At 42.5% G+C, this 20,558-nt stretch overlaps 1 protein-coding gene across 1 annotated transcript in view; it reads right to left on the bottom strand.

Annotated features, from left to right (window-relative positions):
* Positions 1 to 20,558, bottom strand: part of itga3b (integrin, alpha 3b) — a 57,649-nt gene that overhangs the window by 24,652 nt on the left and 12,439 nt on the right. Inside the window, exons 2-6 of the mRNA XM_014159019.2 lie at positions 3,057 to 3,184; positions 1,939 to 2,021; positions 949 to 1,198; positions 684 to 782; positions 122 to 326 (exon numbers count right to left, since the gene is read on the bottom strand). Coding sequence (XP_014014494.2) covers positions 122 to 326; positions 684 to 782; positions 949 to 1,198; positions 1,939 to 2,021; positions 3,057 to 3,184 — 765 coding nt within the window. The remainder of the gene's footprint in view (positions 1 to 121; positions 327 to 683; positions 783 to 948; positions 1,199 to 1,938; positions 2,022 to 3,056; positions 3,185 to 20,558) is intronic.

The raw sequence follows: 20,558 nt of genomic DNA, 5'->3' as shown, positions 1-20,558 counted from the left end.
TATGCTATTCTTTTGCCTCTGAGTTTGCTATTGTTTTGTTCTAGATAATCAAGCTTTTGGCATATGGCACACTGAGAGACGCACTAAAGCTGGGGATTTCCTATGGACAGTGATGACATACTTGTCATTGTTGAGGTCGGTGACAGCTAGGCTGTTCCCAAAGTACGAGCCCACTTGTTCTCCTGGGATGATGAACTCGGTCACCAGCGCTGTGTTGCCCTTCTTAGCCAGCATCACTGAGCCCTTGGATTCATCTCTGGGAGACCCCGTCACTACCGTGAAGTAGTCTTGACTCAGCAGCTTCTTGTCCTCATTGACAGAGTAACCTGTGGTGTTAAAAACAACATTAAAACAATGTTGTAACTATGTTACAGTACCATTTATGGTAGGTAGGGCTAATCATTGCCCTTAAATCATTCTACACAAAGGTCAAAGGTAACTTCCTGTGATACAGTTGCCACTATGCTAAACGGAGCGCCGCCATCTAGATAGCATCGGTAGTTCCTCTTTCTAGTTCTCTTTCAATTCATATGTTCAAAGAGATGTTTGTCTTTCTAAATGGGGGAGCGGTTATGTTTGAGAGCGTTTTGAAATGGAAGAGCACGAGACACTCCCTTACAGTAGGCTTCCTAGTCTACCCTGTTAATCCAGAAATGGCTCTACTAGCCAGGTCACTGATATACCCATGTAGCTGTATCGTCTGTTCAGTTGCCCAAAGTCTTTGTCACTTGAGTCCCACGAGTTTCCTGGATCAGGGTCTCTCCACGTTACATGAACATTGCCTAGGTAACAAAGACAAAAGAGAACAATACAGTTTCACATGAACTTTTAAGCCATGACCTTCCAGAAAAGCTTCCAGAAGAAGCCTTGTTTACTATGCTATGTCTAGTCTACGAGACCAGGCTGTGCAGAAGAAGTCTTGAGGCTTTAACTCCTTTTGGTGCCCACCTTGCCACACGTAGCTGCCCACAGAGCCGATGTAGACGTCCGTGTCGGTCATGCCCCCCGAGATGCCCATGTTGCACAAGCCCTCCAGCTCCATGTCAAAGTTGGGGTTGCACACCTCGTAGCTGTAGGCCTGCCACTCGTCGTTGGGGTCGAAGGTCAGGTCATTGCCCCTGACGTAGCACTTCCCCACCATCCGCCGCTGCTCCTCCGCGCCCCCCCGCACCACCTTCACGTAGCGGTGCCCACAAGCCTGGACACGGATTAGACATCACAACGCAGGAGTTCTATTTTGTTCTAGTAGTGGTATAATTGAGTAAATTTGACATGTTTTACAGTAGCAGGTGTAATAAGATGAGTTTGCTGTAAAACCTTAGTACCTATGTCAAATGTAGGGTAGGGCTGCTCATTTGAATTTTCCTGTCTTTACATGTAAATTAAAACATCGTTTTTGTATTTAATATTATGTCTTTATTGACGAAACAACAACCTTTTCTTCCCATACCTTGTGGCCATATCACTGTAGTGAATCCTGAACTGTCAGTGCAGCTGAACACTGGGACACAGAACATATGCAAACCCTATACATGGTCAAACAGCAGGCCAGAGACTCTGAATATGTGACCTACAGTATGTACTAACTTACCAGTGTTTTTCATACTGCATGTATATAGTGTATTGTGTTTGTGTATTTGTATGTAGATTTCGCAATGGACAATAAAGTATATCGTATCGTATATTGTATCGTATCTAGTGTCTAAGCCTATGCTTTATCTATGGTCTTAAATTGACCTTATCTTGACCTTATGGCTAGCCTTATCAGGAACAAACTTGATGTCCATAACTCAAACTTTGGCATAAATCATGAACTGATGTCACTGTCAAAGACAGATCTGTGTGAAATGTTTTGTTATAAGCATCTAGTATCTCAAGATAGGAGACGGTCCACGTTCAGTGAGGAAAGAGAACCAGAGGGTGTTGTCCCACTCTCACCAGCACTCGACCCCCTGGCAGGTCTCTCTGGCTGGCCACAGTCACTCCGAGCCACATCCCCTCCACCATCTCAGACGAGTCCGCTGTGGGAGACACACATCACACTCATTGCTTTAAAGGGCATGCTTTATCTTAAATAGAAACATAAATCTGTGAACTGTTGTCTTCTGCGACTGTTAATTATCATGACTGTATAGTCACATCAGAAGTGATCAATACAAAGTTACTGGTTACCTCAATGACAAAGAATGAATCATGTATTTTTTACACTTCCATGAAAAGTGGCAACAGAGCAGACATATACATATGACAATGTCTGACTGTTATTTGAAACTTAAGGTTCCAACTGAACAAACCCCAAAATATAACAACAGGATGTTCATCATGAAAGTAAGACACCTAGCAACAAAACAGCAGCAGTCTCATCCAATGTGGATCAAGACTGAACAAGTGGAAACCACAAAAATGTACAGAGACTGACTAACATCAAAAGTGCATTATCATTCTTACTTTCAGCCTCTGAGGCTATAATTACCTCCTAGGTGAGTCAGTCTACCATATCCTTTAATTAAGACTTATTCAATATGTTCCTACTTGGAGCATGTCTTTCAGAGATGACAGAGGTTAATACCTGCTGGTTGGGCTTAGCAAATCAGGGCAGAGTTAAGGGTTTGGGAAGCGGGGGAAATTTGTCTAATTTGATAGTTTGATGAGTCTACCTTTGGAGGTATTCTGCTTGGTCTGGAATAAGTATGAGATAGCTAGACCTTGATATCAAATACAGGCTATCCTACAGTGTCTTTTAAATGTATTATTTTAGATACAGAGCAGTGTCAGAAACTGACAATAAATGCTTTGCAAGTTTGTATGGATTGTTTTTGCAATTTTGCAAATTCCATATAAAATTCCACTCAAGGGTGAATCCCTACTCAGGTGAGTGAACCCAGTCTTCACAGTAACACATGACATACAAAGCATAATTCAGTGGTTCTAACAAACACATCCTTATCTAACCACCTAAAGAACCTCCCAACCAAGCCCCATGTCACCCATTCAACCAGGAGAACCCTTTCATATAGAGAGGACACTGTAGTGATAGTGAGAGTGCCAGTACTTACTAGAGCTGACCAAGTCCATCCTTTCGCAGTCGTTAAGCTCTGTGGTGACAGGGCAGGAGTAGATGGCGCCCGTCTCATTGACGTTCCTCAGAGCCAGGGCTTTCTCCTTGGGTGCTCCTGACAGGAGACTGAGTACAGACAGACAGACAGACAGACAGACAGACAGACAGACAGACAGACAGACAGACAGACAGACAGACAGACAGACAGACAGACAGACAGACAGACAGACAGACAGACAGACAGACAGACAGACAGACAGACAGACAGACAGACAGACAGACAGACAGACAGACAGACAGCAGACAGACAGACAGACAGACAGACAGACAGAGACATATATAACAGAGCCATAAAATCTGTCAGGTTTATAATATAGCCTACTGTATATCAACATAGGGAACATAGGCATTCATGACAGGAGCTATAATTCATGGATATTCACGATTAGGAACTATCACTCTAGGAAGTCGGAACTATTTGATACAGAAACTATTTGATACAGCAAAACAGTTATTGTTCATCTTGTATAACAACTTGGGACCCGTAGCTGGAGATGTTTGACCTCTCTTAATGATTTGGTCAGCCTTCTCTAGCCCACCCTGACCATGTCTTCCCCACAACCACCCACAAAGCCTCTGGGCTGAGCGAGAGCAACCACATGACCTTTAAAATTTCTCAGAGGGAGGAGATCAGAGTGTGGGGGAGCCAAAGCGTGAACCATGGTACAAGTCTGGACGCAACAGACAGCAGCTTAGGGAGCCAACCCTGTCTTTTTCTTCACTCACCCGGACAGCCACAACATTAGCACCAGGGTAAAAAAGCTGTGAAGCAGCCAGCGTTATCTACAAGGGAACTGACCCTGTGGCTAGCCGCAGCATTCACAGTCAGCACACAATTTATCAAACCTAATTTGTATAAATTAAGTAAGTATGTAAGCATGAGATACATTTGTATGAAATATGGTTAGCGATTAGCTAAGATGCTAACAATGAATCAATGTTGTCAATGAAGAAATAAAGCACTGAGGGGGGACTATGGTCTGTTGTGAACAGTCCCAGCTCAATGGTCAAAATGTACTACTCCATTGCTGAATTTTACTTTGAATTAGCACAGGACTGTTCATATTCCAAAATCAACCTTCACAAAGTGTTTACCGTATGACTGTGACATTGGGTCGTGTTATTGGCACAACTCGCTGACTTCAACGGGAAGTGTGTCGAGAGTTTTTGGTGCCTTGAGTTAAAACTCAAGTCTCACACCCGTGTTAATATCAAGTCTCACACCCATGTAAATATCAAGTCTCATACCCATGTAAATATCAAGTCTCATACCCATGTTAATATCAAGTCTCACACCCGTGTTAATATCAAGTCTCATACCCATGTAAATATCAAGTCTCACACCCGTGTTAATATCAAGTCTCATACCCATGTAAATATCAAGTCTCACACCCATGTAAATATCAGGCTTCATACCTCACTGAGAAGTAAAAGTAAATACATTGCACTTAGTGGAGAGATAGGAGCCATCCAAGAAGGAACACAGCCTACATTCAAGGAGAGTGCTCTATGTTGAGAAATACAAAGAGAGTTTCAAAGTAAATGTCTTAAGCTTTTGAGGGGAGTGGCAGGATTTAATTTGAGGTATAGGCATTTGAAGGGAGGGTGAGATAGTCCAGGTGAATATTTCAAAGACGTCCAGACGTGATAAAAAATGAGTCAGATAACATACAGTTCACCTTGCGAGTCATACTGTGCGTCTTACTGGTGAAAACATTAAGGGGTGGTTTGTGTGTATAAAGTGGAGATTGTGGACCGTGTGCCTGGCACCACCAGTCCTACAAAGGCCTCAGTGTTTATTCACTTAACACGACGGCCAGCCGACCTTCTCACACTCCCACATCAGGCAACCTTACTGTTTATCAATAATAACATATGCCATTTCCCAGAAGCTTTTATCCAAAGTAACTTACAGTTATGTGTGAACACATTTTAGCTGTAGGTGGCCCTGGGAATTGAACCCAGAATCCAGGCATTACAAAGACCACGCTTTACCAACTGAGCCATATAGGACCCCATTAGAAAGGTGAACACTAACAGCAGTCTACACATAACATAACTATACTATGTCATACACCGGTCAAGGTGTTTTTCCTGGTCATGTGACCTGAGTAGGGGAAACCTCCTGTCTCATGTCATACAGTGACAATGAACAGAAGTCTCCCACTACTAAATGGACCAAGGTAATTCAGCCCACATAAGACTATACAATAAACATGGCCCTGAAAGAGATATAAAGACAGATTACTGGTGCAAGGGTATCCTACGCCCAACCATTACAGGAAGTACTGGCATCCCCTCTCCCAAGAACATGGCTCTGACATACTCCAGCTACAACAGCAACCCCTGCCTCATCTGAAACAGCGACGGGAGCCAATTATCCCTCCTTTCTCCCAATGTGCATTATCAGCCATTAATGAATTACCTTGCCTGGGTGATGACAACCAGGGCCAATGTGACCCAGGTCTGCACACTGTGCTCGATACTGTGCCTCTTACTGGGACTTACGACAAGTGTTCTCACACACTGTAGGCTCCTTAGGGAGGCAGAGAGACTTTGGCTCTGGTGGTCACTCAGTAGCCTGGCTGTATCTGAGATTCCACAGACAGTCGCAGGACCGGGACCAGACAGATATGCTGTAGTAGGACCCAGCACTAGGTTTAAAGGAAGGAGAGGAGAGGCCCACTATGCAGCAACAGGGTTGTGTGTGTGTGTGTGTGTGTGTGTGTGTGTGTGTGTGTGTGTGTGTGTGTGTGTGTGTGTGTGTGTGTGTGTGTGTCCACACACTGGAATGTGCAGTAGCTTGTTTGAATATATGTCTGGCTGCTAAATCTTGAGACAAGGCCACCCAAGGAGATATTCAACTGAAAAGTCACACCAAGGGTGAACACAAGGACTTATGGATAAAGTCTAAGTCCTTTATAAATGTAAAATAATGGGCGTGCTATTCCTGTGGGAAAACTCAACACCATTTACATGGATTAGCCGACCTCGACAATACCCAGGTGACAATATAAAACAGTAGGCAAAGTAGGAACCAGGCTGACCTTTGCTCATTTTGAGAAAGTAAACAAAACAATACACAAAACACTGGATTCATTATTGTTGTCCAAAGCTGTGAGGAATTGGGGCACTGAGTTCACTAACTGCTAATCTGGGCAATGGGAAGTTAGGGCCAGTGAACTGCTGGAATAGCACACTACTGAACAATACTGGATCAGTTTGACCTCATTCACAGACACGTCCCCACAAAACGGAATGTCCTCACTAGCCCTCATCTCCAGTACTGCAGCACGTGGGTCACCTTTTGTTTATTTTGGCAATTCAACCCTGCTGCTAGACAGACTTCTCACCCATAACAATTCTCACATGTAAACCACAAGAGGTTGGTGGCACCTTACTTGGGGAGGACAGGCTCGTGGTAATGGCTGGAGCAGATAGGTGAAATGGTATCAAACAGGTGGTTTCTATGTGTTTCATGCCGTTCCATTCACTCTGTTCCAGCCATTATTATGAGCCGTCCTCCCCTCAGCAGCCTCCAGTGATGTGGACATGTTTTTGAAAGTCCCCTTAGACAACACAGAGAAAAGTTAAATAGAGTTACTAATCGGTTGCATTTAATGAAAGTTGCTTGTCCTTTTAGCGATATTACAACAACAAAGATGTTACTTCAAACAACAAACACCCCCCCCCCCCCGGACATCATTGCACATGCGATAGAACAGCAGAGTTTGTATTACGATCCTTTTTTACTACGATGATGGATGCTCCTCTCGTCTCCTCTGTTTCATAACCACTGGGCGACCGATGGGCCGGTTTCCCCTTCCATCTTTAAGGAATAGGCTACATTAAAGAAATGTGAGAACCTGAAAACATTGTTTGTAAAAAAAGTAAAAAAATAGTCTCCTCATGAGCATGTTGTGATATTATTGTAGCTATCCTTATCGGTGATAGATTACACACAACCCTCAAAGTCTCGCAATATAAAACCCACTGTATTCTGTAAGCAGCCGAGCTCAAAAACAATGGCATGTTGTCTATTCTTGACCTTCACTCACTGATATTCTCTTGCTTATTCAAAATGAAACAATATGGCCACCCATATTTCCCACTCTGCTCATCACCTTTTAATAAACAGTCTCAACTCTCTCTCTGGATCAGGAACAAGGAGGTTGGAGCTGCATTCCAACTCAAAGGACATGTTGAAATGTGCCCCTCTGGCCTTCCTTAACCAAACATTTAATGTAGACCACAAGGTGCGTCACCTCTGCATTCTTGAAATGTAGGGCTCTATGCAATCTGTATTACGGATTCCGCGATAGAAATGGTAAGGTCATTTCAGATTGAGCCGACATATGCAGCGTTTACTGTGATACAGTCTCTGCTGAAGCAGGAATGCTGCCTTTACATGTCAATCATGCTGCAAAGCCGAACCTCCACGACTCAGATTGAACCCTTTCGAGTAAAAGAAGTTGGAAAGAGGAGGAGTGTCTGAATGAATCATATTCTTATCAAAACGGTTGAAATAACGCGATAACCTTTTCCACAAAGAGTTGCTGAGGCATAAATGACCATTCTATGCCAGACTTGCATGAGACAAGGTGTCATCATAGAACAGAGGAGGGAGGAGGGAGAAAGGAAAGAGGGGTCGAGAAGAGAGGGGAGAGACAGAGAGAAAGAGAGAGGAGAAAGGTGAGAGAGAGAATGGAGAGAGAGAGGGCGGGGGGAGAGGAGAGGAGGGGATGGGGAAAATGAGAGGGGAGAGGAAGAGGAGAATAGAGGGGAAAGAGAACTGCATAGCCAGACAAAGGAGAAAGTGACACTACAAGCAAGGTGGAGGGTGTCTTGTTTTGGTAAACAGTCCTCTGTCTTCCAGACACCTAAGCCAACACACTTCCAATCCCCCTACAACATGTTGGAATGGGGCCATATAATCTCATTCACTGCCCATTCTCTCCCAACTCAGCTTCAAATCAAACTTCTTACGGCCTTTGAATACCTGGGAGAAGACATCGTTCTGTGGACGAAGATCCTACTACAACCACAAAAATAGTTTGAATTGCTGGGTCATTTCTCCTGTTCATCTGAATGTTGCAAAATACTTCAAAGACAAGTCCAGGCTCCACACAGTGCCAATGAGACAGGTCTACAAAGGAGCATAGTTCCTGTCAAGGTGCATCCATCTCTCTTTAGTCTAAACAGCGGCGTGATAAGGTATGACACAGGTCTGGTGGAGATAGACGATAGCCATCGGCCCAGCTGGACTGGCACCCTGCCCGAAGAGCCTGGAAGTGTGAGTGGGTGTGTGTGTGTGTACGCATGATTGCATAGGTGTGTGCTAATGCCTGTGCCTGTGCGCGCGTGCGTGTGTGTGTGTGTGTGTGAGCATGTGTGTGTGCGAGCATGCATGTATATGCAGGTGATTGATCACCTGTCTAGATAAGCCCAGGGTACCTGTTCGTCATGGGACCAATAGCAGGTCTGAGATCAGGCTTACAGGGCCCGCATAGCGTTGAGGTTTACATGATAACCCAGTGTTCATTGACAACCAGTGATGTGCAGTCAGGGTAGTAGGCAGGGTAGGAAGTACTTACCCTGAGATAATCTAATAAAGAAAGCAGTTATGAAAAGCCAAATAAGAAATACAATTATATATTTTTTAAGTCATTATTCTTCTCAATGATTCTGGTGGTTTTTATGCAAAAAATCCCCAAATGTGCTAAAACTGCACCAGAAGGTGCCAGGGCATTCATGCCTTCCTTTCCAGCCATTCAAATCCATTCAAATCGTTGATGCCGTGGCTGTTCCTGAGTCCAGTCACTGTTAATGGACAGGGTCAGCATAAGCGTCGCAGCTTCGCCTAGCTTAAAGTAGCTTCATTGAGGCTCTTTCATATTCTGCGCATGCATATTGCCTAAACATGTTGCGTGGGTATTGCCTGGGGTAAGCTGTGCACATTTGGGCGTGTCTACATAATGTGGCCCTCGCTTCCCTTGAACTAAACAAAGCTAGCTAGCTAGCAAAAACAATCTGACAAATGGACACTATTGCACCTCAAACTATTTTCCCAGTTGGAATAATGTAACGCGCCATTTGGAGCGTTCGAAGAGTGGAACGTCAACTATAATGAAAGTTAAGACCAGACAGAGGCAACATACAGGAGCTCTACACACAAGACGTGACATGACAAGCAACCACCATCTCCCTCACTGCTAGCTGTCAGGCAGGCGAACACTGAGTACTGGACTGTCCACTTGTCTGAAACGTCATTACCAATTAATACTTTTTACACAGACTTTTACACATCTTGGACATTTACTTTTGCTTTGTGGACATAATAGGAATGGGAATGACTTTTTGTGTCAGTGTGAAAATGGAACCAAAGGAGGACTTGGGGATGTGTCTCCCTGCTGTGTGCATGCAGAATAAAATAATGGACATGAGGGTTCTGCTGTGACTTCTACAACGCTGACACGAGAGGTTCACCAGACAAATGGACTTGATTTCCAAGCGAAGGTAGGCCTAAATGCATTTTCCTTTGCAATTTCCAGGTTCGGCTACAGCTGAATCATGAGAACAGACAACATCCCTTTGAATGCATTTGAATTATCAAGCAAGAATTTTTTTACATTTTGAACTGCATTTTTCAGTCATTTCGATTGTTGATATGGAAATTTCATTAGAACCTTATGTATTATATACAGTGGCAAGGAAACGTATGTGAACCCTTTGGAATTACCTGGATTTCTGCATATATTGGTCATCAAATTTGATCTGATCTTCATCTAAGTCACAACAATAGACAAACATTGTGTGCTTAAACTAATAACACACAAATGATTGAATTTTGTATATTGTATATTGAATACATCATTTTAACATTCACAGGGTAGGTTAGAAAAGGTATGTGAACCTCTAGGCTAATGACTTCCCCAAAAGCTAATTGGAGTCAGGAGTCAGCTGACCTGGAGTCCAATCAATGAGACGAGATTGGAGATGTTGGTTAGAGCTGCCTTGCCCTATAAAAAACACTCACAAAATTTGAGTTTGCTATTCACAAGAAGCATTGCCTAATGTGAACCATGGCTTGAACAAAAAAGATCTCAAAAGACATAAGATTAAGAATTGTTGACTTGCATAGAGCTGGAAAGGGTTACAAAAGTATCTCTAAAAGCCTTGATGTTCATCAGTCCACGGTAAGACAAATTTTCTATGAAGGGAGAAAGTTCAGCACTGTTGCTTCTCTCCCTAGGAGTGGCCGTAAGGGAAAGATGACTGCAATTGCACAGCGCAGAATGCTCAATGAGGTTAAGAAGAATCCTAGAGTGTCAGCTAAAGACTTACAGAAATCTCTGGAACATGCTAGCATGTCTGTTGATGAGTCTACGATACGTAAAACACTAAACAAGAATGGTGTTCATGGGAGGACACCACAAAAGAAGCCACTGCTGTCCAAAAAAAACATTGCTGCACGTCTGAAGTTCGCAAAAGGGCACCTGGAGGAAAAATGAATTCCCAAGTTTATCAAGACATTTTGCAGGAGAATGTTAGGCTATCTGTCCGCCAATTGAAGCTCAACAGAAGTAGAGTGATGCAACAGGACAACGCCTCAAAACACAGAAGTAAATGAACAACAGAATGGCTTCAACAGAAGAAAATACACCTTCTGGAGTGGCCCAGTCAGAGTCCTGACCTCAACCCAATTGAGATGCTGTGGCATGACCTCAAGTGGCTTCCCTGTGGCTCAGTTGGTAGAGCATGGTGTTTGCAATGCCAGCATGGTGTGTGCAACACCAGGGTTGTGGGTTCGATTCCCACGGGGGGCCAGTACAAAAAAAATAAAAATGTATGAAATGTATGCATTCACTACTGTAAGTCGCTCTGGATAAGAGTGTCTGCAAAATGACTAATATGTAAAATGAGATCAGTTCACAATAGACATCCCATGAATATTGCTGACCTGAAACAGTTTTGTGAAGAGGAATGGTCCAAAATTCCTCCTGACCGTTGTTCAGGTCTGATCCGCAACTACAGAAAACGTTTGGTTTATTGCCAAAGGAGGGTCAACCACTTATTAAATCCAAGGGTTCACATTCCTTTCCACCCTGCACTGTGAATGTTTACACGGTGTGTTCAATAAAGACATTGTTTGTGTGTTATTAGTTTAAACAGACTGTGTTTGTCTATTGTTGTGACCGAGATGAAGATCAGATCAAATTTTATGACCAATTTATGCAGAAATCCTGGTATTTCCAAAGGGTTCACATACTTTTTCTTGCCACTGTATGTGTGTGTAAGGATATTCACATAATAATAGTATTGTGTGTGTGTGTGTGTGTGTGTGTGTGTGTGTGTGTGTGTGTGTGTGTGTGTGTGTGTGTGTGTGTGTGTACACAGCGCATTGGAAGAATTGTAAATCCATTGTGAAAGGCTATGGAGTTTGAGTTGCGAATTATTCAGATGAAATGTGTCCATACATTAGTATTTTAGTGGCAGCTATCAGTTGTAACTGTGGTCGCTACATTAGTCTATAGCTGAGCTTTTAAACAGTGTGTCATTTTTTCGGATGACACAGCAAGACACAGCAAACAACACAACAACTAGATAGATAGTGTATACAAAGAACAAGGTGACAGTACCAGTGTGTGGGCTTTGAAGTATAAACCAATTACACTATAGATGAGCAGTACGACCAGATCAATTCCTGGAAAATGTTGTCATTTGACCTGCTAAACTAATAAATGGGGTAGTAATACTGAACTCAGCTCGACTCAATTATCAGATTCGATTTTGCATTAGAACAAGGTTTAAAATCTATTTGTCTCTTTGTAATGGTGTAATGACTGCTTTGAAAGAGCGGTAATGCTGAAATGCTAGCTACAGGAATACACAGTCCGACTCTACCCTAACTGGAAAGGGACATCTGCATCCTGTCCTCACTTGAGATGAAACGTTGTGTGTGTGTGTGTGTGTGTGTGTGTGTGTGTGTGTGTGTGTGTGTGTGTGTGTGTGTGTGTGTGTGTGTGTGTGTGTGTGTGTGTGTGTGTGTGTGTGTGTGTGTGTGTGAGAGAGAGAGAGAGAGAGAGAGAGAGAGAGAGAGAGAGAAAGGAATACGTATTTTCTGTGTGGGGGGGCTATTTGAACACAATATTCTCTGTAATTGATGTATTTTCAGCAAATACCTGTCTTTTCTTTGAACGCACACAAACCCACGAGGGTACACATTGCTAGCGGAATATTCACGGTGTGCACACCTAGCTGTTAGCACATTCTTTGTGCACACACACATAGCTTTTAGATGAGTCTTGACAAGGCAAACAGTTTAGTTGAAACAGGCCAGTTGAAACACCCGCTGCCTTTGGAACTATGGTTAGTCGGCAGACAAACATGCCTACAACATTATTCACCTCCTATGATCCACTAGGTATCAATGCTGACTTAGTTGACTTGTTCCTTCCAGATCGCAGTGAAGCAAAGGTCCTGAACCTCATTAATACATTGCAAATACACAAAAGCACTCACATTATTTAATTGAATGACCCTATGCAGATAAGGCACACTGAAATCATGATACTTCCTCCAGATATGAATGTGATGACATCATCAATGCACTCAGTAGTGACTTGCATTAACTTTGTGAATGATCCCTCGTTGTTGAATGGTGTTTAGTGGTGAACCACCTAAATAGTCATTGTTGTGGCAGCATGTGGCTGAAATACAGTTTCTCATTCAAAAACTACAAGAGATAGCAGTGTATAGATAGTGTACAACTCTGTAACTATAACAGGATATAGTCAAAATAACATCATCATTTGAAGGTGAATGCTAGTTTTCTGGTTAATCCTAGTTTTCTTGTGAATGCTAGTTTTCTTGCAACCAAAAACCAGCCAAAGATCTTTTTGAACTCGATAAACCCACTGAACAGGGGTCTAGATCAAATTTCAGCTAGATATCTCCAGGCTAGCTGACTGCCACTGATGCTAGGTTGCTGAGGGGAGAGTTGGCCAAGCATTTTGTTGGCTTCCCCCTCTCAATTCTTCTCCAGTCTTCTCTTTCCAGAGGCACTTTTCACATCACTCCGCTTGTCAAACATCTCTCTTCACAATGGTGTCAGACATTTTAGACAACATTCCAGGAGACACTTGGATATGCATACAAGGCAATGGTGTCATCCCAAATGGCACCCTATTCCCTATATAGTGCACTACATAGGCAATAGGGTGCCATTTAGGATGCATACAATGCGTCCAGTGAAAGCCGGGGATACAGGAAATTAATTAATGCATCATTGGGATCAATGTCAACAATGCCTTGAGGGGTCCATCTAATCGGACAGGAAATACACGTTCAGGATACGTGCGTTTTAATACGGTGCTGTACATCACAGGAGGAAATGACACACTATCCCCCTGACACGGAACAAAGACATGTTTGAGGAACAGTTCATGTTAGGCCTCGCATGACTGGAACATTGAATAACCCCCTCTGGTTTCTCTTTCACACAGTCACAGACCTGCATACGCATGCACGTGCATAAGCCTACACAGACACACACACACTCACACACAAACACACACGCACGCACACACACGAACACACACACAGGGGTGTAAGCATGCACACACACACACTGTTTTTTTCTGGTTCACTGAAAGTCAGTGAACTAAATACACCAGACCCAGCTGCTATTGCATTGATGTCTATGGGAGACCCACCCTGTTAAGTAGACCGGAACTGAATATTCTTTCACTTTTTAAAAACTTTTTTCAGGCTGATGGAGTGCTGCATCAGATAACGTGGCCTCCGCAACCACCCGATCTCAACCCAATTGAGATGGTTTGGGATGAGTTGGACCGCAGAGTGAAGGAAAAGCAGCCAACAAGTGCTCTGCATATGTGGGAACTCCTTCAAGACTGCTGGAAAAGCATTCCTCATGAAGCTGGTTGAGAGAATGCCAAGCGTGTGCAAAGCTTTCATCAAGGCAAAGGGTGGCTACTTTGAAGAATCTCAAATATAAAATATATTTTGATTTGTTTAACATTTTTTTGGTTACTACATGATTCCATATGTGTTATTTCATAGTTTTGATATCTTCACTATTATTGTACAATGTAGAAAATAGTAAAAATAAAGAAAAACCCTTGAATGAGTAGGTGTATCCAAACTTTTGACTGGTACTGTATATTAATTTATCCACCATCATTGGTGTCACCTTCTTAAAGTCCAAAAGCGGATGCCGCGTCACAGTCTCTTTCCATTTCCTCTGAAAACCGCATGCATCCGGTTTATACTGGCCCGGTTTATACTGTAACAGTCAAATGTGACAATGGCCTCACAACAAGCACTGAATGTGGTTTAAGCACTGGAACACCTCACTCCACTATGTCTCACACGTAAGTGCTTTACCAGACTGAGTGATGTCACAGGGTGACCCTAATCCCTACCCTACCACTATAGACGCATAACACTGATCTATTGACTTAGAATAACTTTATTTTTCCCAAGGGAACCTCAGAAAAAACATTGTTTGAATCATACCCCAACCATGCACTGTACCTTAGTCCCCTGACTAGAACCCCCACAGCTGCAAGTCTTGAGTCTGGACATGTGTTTCTGGGTTGACCTGGGAGATCATTGGCCTCAAGGTCTCAAATCTTTACAAGGCCGCAAAATCAGTGGCCCACGTTGAGCAAACCAGGAGCAGCCACTTCCACCTCACTCACTGCCCCCACAAAGCCATGAAGTTTCACATAGTGGAATTTCCAGCAAGTTAACCCTGAGTTGGTCAAACCTGTCTTGACCACAGTGTTTAGCCATGATGGAGGGATACAGGTGGGACGGCTCAGGGGGTTATTTAAAGGCTGTTTGCACTTGGCTAACGCCATGTTAGCGTGTTTGGCTATTGAAAATGGTCGTTATGCTATGAGTGTGCGGATAGAATGGATCGTTTCGGTGTGAACTTTGTACGATACTTGAAGACCGCAAAGTTTTTGTCACAGGAAACATGTAATGTAGCCTACTAACCTATCACAATAGTTACATTTGAAAGTTTCTCGATTTCTGTTCTCAACTAGCAAGAATAACTGCAGAAAAGCATTGAAATAAAGACGGCACGTAACCTACTGATATTGTACACTGTTTAACAGGAGACATATTGACACAGCTTGTTTGTGTTCATTAAAAGGGAAACCACCAGACCAGTCGTCTCATACATAGCCAAACTACAGTATCTCCCAACTGTACAATGTAGAGAGAGAGGTGCAGAGAGACATGCCAAGAGTAAACGGATCTCTCCATCCATATCACATTACCCTTCCTGAGATGAAGAATGACATGCAGAGTGAAAGACAGCATGTTGCTCCCTTGGCGACCATATATACCCCATTAGGGGCCTAAGGCACCATTGGCAAGTTGTAACTCTATGCTTTTTGTAAACCTGTTTATACAACCAGAGAGGGGACAAAGGACGTGTTCCTGTGTTTGTAGGGTAGAAGCAGAGTCGTCTCTGCAGGTAGTCCCTAGTGAAAGCCCCTCTAGAGGGATTCTCCATGGTAGAGATACTGGGCTAATGACCAGCTGGGATTCATTCATTATAACATGTTATTAGAAAGTCATTCATTCTAATGCTACACACACTGAGGGATGCCATGCTATCTCTAAGCAATTTGATACGGATCGTAAATGCCATTATGATTATTGTTCATTGCAATGGATAGTCATAATATATTCAAAAATCCAATGAAATAGCAAGGAAATGACAGTAAATAGGACTGCAGCAAAGTTGACCCAGCATAAACAGAGACCATTTTTGTTCCATTATGAGATACTGTCTAAACTAATCAAAGTGTACAGATGTAGGATCTTAATTTGAATCTTGTAGTGTATTTGAGGTTTAAAAAAGTTTTTATTTTAATAAAAATGTAGCAACCCCTACAAAAATATCCATTAATTATAATCCACATAATAATTCATATTTCCTGTTGCTGCAGGATTATTTTCCTACTGTAGCAAACTGGCTCAAATGAAGATACTTCAGCTGTACAAGAAGCACATCCATTGGTAGATAACCTCTGACTCATAATACTTCAGACACATGACACATTCTTTGTCGACAGGTATACACTTAGAAAAAAGGGTTCCAAAAGGGTTCTTCAGCTGTCCCCATAGGAGAACCCTTTATAGTTCCAGGTAGAACCCTTTATAGTTCCAGGTGGAACCCTTTTTAGTTCCAGGTAGAACCCTTTTTAGATCCAGGTAGAACTCTTTTGGGTCCCATGTAGAACCCTCTGTGTAACGTGTTCTACATAGAACTCAAAAGGGTTCTACCTAGAACCAAAAGGTTTGAACCCAATGATGTACTGTATATAAACCCTGGATTGATGATGTTATGTATTGGCCATTGAGAGACTTTGAAGCCACCGGTCGACCATATTGGCACTCCCTAGTAGGAGCAGTCCTCCATAGGAATGAATGGAATTCTACAGTATTTCAATTAAATGTATTTAAGTATTTTTGGGGGGTGTAGTGAGGACACTAACATTAGTAATCTCAAAAAAATATACTTTAAGGAATGTTCTTAAAAAGATACAGTACCAGTCAAAAGTTTGGACACATCTACTCATTGCAGTGATTTCAAATCAAATCAAACGTTATTTGTCACTTGAGCCAAATACAACAAGTGTAGACCTTACCGTGAAATGCTTACTTACAAACCCTTAACCAACAGTGCAGTTCAAGAAGAGTTAAGAAAATATTTACCAAATAGACTCATATAAAAAATTATAATAAAAAGTAACACAATAAGAATAACAATAACAAGGCTATATACAGGGGGTACCGGTACCGAGTCAGTGTGCGGGGGTACAGGTTAGTTGAGGTAATTTGTGAAGTGACTATGCATAGATAATAAACAGCGAGTAGCAGCAGTGTACAAAAGGGAGGGAGGTCAATGTAAATAGTCCTGGGGCGATTTCATTAATTGGCTAGGGGGTAGAAGCTGTTGAGGAGCCTTTTGGTCCTAGACTTGGCACTGCGGTACCGCTTGCCGTACGCTAGCAGAGAAAAGTCTCTGACAATTCTATGGGCTTTCCTCTGACACTGCCTATTATAGAGGTCCTGGATGGCAGGAAGCTTGGCCCCAGTGACGTACTGGGCTGTACACTACCTTCTGTAGCGCCTTACGGTCAGATGCCGAGCAGTTGCCCTACCAGGCGGTGATGCAACTGGTCAGGATGCTCTAGATGGTGTATCTGTAGAACCTTTTGAAGATCTGGGGACACATGCCAAATCTTTTCAGTCTCCTGAGGGGGAAAAGGTTTTGTCGTGCCCTCTTCACGACTGTCTTGGTATGATAGTTCGTTGGTGATGTTGACACCAAGGAACTTGAAACTCTCGACCCGCTCCACTACAGTCCCATCGATGTTAATGTGATCCTGTTCGGACCGACTTTTCCTGTAGTCCATGATCAGCTCCTTTGTCTTGCTCACATTGAGGGAGAGGTTGTTGTCCTGGCACCACACTGCCAATTCTCTGACCTCCTCCCTATAGGCTGTCTCATCGTTGTCGGTGATCAGGCCTACCACTGTTGTGTCGTCAGCAAACTTAATGACAGTGTTGGAGTCGAGTTCGGCCACACGGTCGTGGGTGAACAGGGAGTACAGGTGGGGACTAAGTACACACCCCTGAGGGTCAGCGTGGCAGACTTGTTGTTGCCTACTCTTACCACCTGGGGGTGGCTGTCAGGATATCCAGGATCCAGTTGCAGAGGGAGGTGTTTAGTGCCAAAGTCCTTAGCTTAGTGATGAGCTTTGTGGGCACTATGTTATTGAACGCTGAGCTGTAGTCAATGAATAGCATTCTCACATAGGTGTTCCTTTTGTCCAGGTGAGAAAGGGCAGTGTGGAGTGCGATTGAGATTGCGTCATCTGTGGATCTGTTGGGGCGGTATGCGAATTGGAGTGGGTCTAGGGTGTCCGGGAGAATGCTGTTGATGTGAGCCATGACCAGCCTTTCAAAGCACTTCATGGCTACTGACATGAGTGCTACGGGGCGGTAATCATTTAGGTAGGTTACCTTCGCTTCCTTAGCCACGGGGACTATGGTAGTCTGCTTGACACATGTAGATATTACAGACTCGGTCAGGGAGAGGTTGTTTCTTTATTTTTAATATTTTCTACATTGTAGAATAATAGTGAAGACATCAAAACTATGAAATAACACATATAGAATCATGTAGTAACCAATACAGAGTGAAACAAATCAAAATATATTGAAAGTGGTGACTCCTTTGAAGAATCTAAAATCTGAAATGTATTTTGATTTGTTTAACACTTTTTTTGTTACTACATGATTCCATATGTGTTATTTCATAGTTTTGATGTTATTCTACAATGTAGAAAATAGTCAAACTAAAGAAAAACCCTTGAATGAGTAGGTGTGTCCAAACTTTTGACTGGTACTGTATACATTTGCATTGATTTATTTATGTTTAGCTAACATAGTATAATTTAAAAGTATGAAGGTGTCTGTAACATAATAAATGTGTCAAAATCAAATGTAGATATTAATAAATGCATTTCTATAGGTTCCAAAATATTTTTTACAATGGTAGGGAGTGCCAAGGGAGGCACAGTGGCTTCAACACAGTGTTCCCTATCAGTCATCTGGAGTACATATAAATCATTGGTTCTACCTGGAACCAAAAAGGGTTCTTCAAAGGGTTCTCCTTATGGGGGCAGCCCTTTTAGGTTCTAGAGACTTTTTTTCTAAGAGTGTAGGCTAATAATTACTGCTCATATTCTAAACTCTAAAGGAATGAAAAATTATAAATCCTTCTGTCGATTCAATGCTACAAGATCAAGTAGCTTTACATCCCATACATTTTCAGCATTACTGTGCTTTTTTTAACGATTTATTGGAAATAGCATTGGCACTGACTTACGGATTTTGCCAATGTCCTAATGCACTACAACGTTAGACAACAGAGAGAGCCAAAGTTATAGAAGGCTAATGCACTGACGACTACAACTATTGACATGAATAAATCCCACTTCCCCTAAACTGCATCAAAGAATCATCCTTTACACCTCACAGCTGCTGAGACTTCCAATTAAGGTCTTATTTCAAGAGATTACTTCATGGATAAAGAGTAAGCTTCAGTGACTCATAAATATATTTGATGCAATTCTCATGAAGAATTTTTGTTGCTGTTGAGATGAGTTCCGTCACAAAGATTTGACAGCAAACATTATCTGAATGGAATATCATGTCATACATGTATGTGGGCCTAATGGACACATGCAGCGCGTCACTTATCAGCCAGTCGTGTCACTGTGGCATGACGTTGTTGCTTTGAAAGGCCTACTTCTGAAGACAAAGCCGACAACCAGAACGCTGAGAAGAAATGTTGGAGCCCAGCCAAGTCCAACAAACCCGTCTTCTTCGTTTGGCCACCATGTGGAAGGACATTTTTCTGCCCTAATTCTTTTGTTAGTCCATATTTTACAGTTCTCAGGCAGCAGAGAATTAATTGGATGGGAAAAAATAGGCTAGGCAGTTGTGTGTAATGTACAACCATTCATCCTGATATTGGTTTACATAGAGCCTAAGCACAGCGAGAGAGGGAGGTGACACACAGCGCCTTCAGAAAGTTTTCATACCCTTTGACTTATTCCACATTTTGCATGAATTGAAATTGGATTATATTGAATTTTTTCTCTCGCCCATCTACACACAATAGCCTATCATGAAAAAAAGGAAAACATGTCTTTATAAATCTTTGTGAATTTACTGAAAATGAAATACAAAAATAGCAAATTTCCGTAAGTATTCACACCCCTGAGTCAATACTTTGTAGAAGCACCTTTGGCAGCGTTTACAGCTGTGAGTCTTTCTGGGTACGTCTCTAAGAGCTTTCCACACCTGGATTGTGCAACATTTGCCCATTATTCTTTAAAAATTCTCCAAGCTCTGTCAAATTAGTTGTTGATCATTGCTAGAGAACCAATACATTTACAAACATTTCTAAAAACATGTTTTCACTTTAGTCATTATGGGGTATTGGGTGTAGGTGGGTGAGAAAAAACATCTATTTAATCCATGTTGAATTCAGGCTTTAACACAACAAAATGTGGAATAAGTGTCACGTTCTGACCTTAGAATGAGGTCATTTTTCCATAGTAGATTGGTCAGGGCGTGATAGGGGGGGTGTTTTTGTCTATGTATTTTGGGTTTTCTGTTTTCTATGTGGGTTGTCTAGATTGTCGTTCTATGTTGTATTTTCTATGTTGGTGCCGGGTATGGTTTCCAATCAGAGGCAGGTGTTTTTCGTTGTCTCTGATTGGAAGCCATACTTAGGCAGCCTGTTTTTCATGGGGTTTTGTGGGTGGTTGTTTTCCGTTTCGTTGTTTGTACCTGACGGGACTGTTGTTGGTCATTTTGT

Source organism: Salmo salar, chromosome ssa19 (genome assembly GCF_905237065.1).
Source record: "Salmo salar chromosome ssa19, Ssal_v3.1, whole genome shotgun sequence".
Classification (NCBI taxonomy): domain Eukaryota; kingdom Metazoa; phylum Chordata; class Actinopteri; order Salmoniformes; family Salmonidae; genus Salmo; species Salmo salar.
This window is presented reverse-complemented; position numbering and strand designations above follow the sequence as displayed.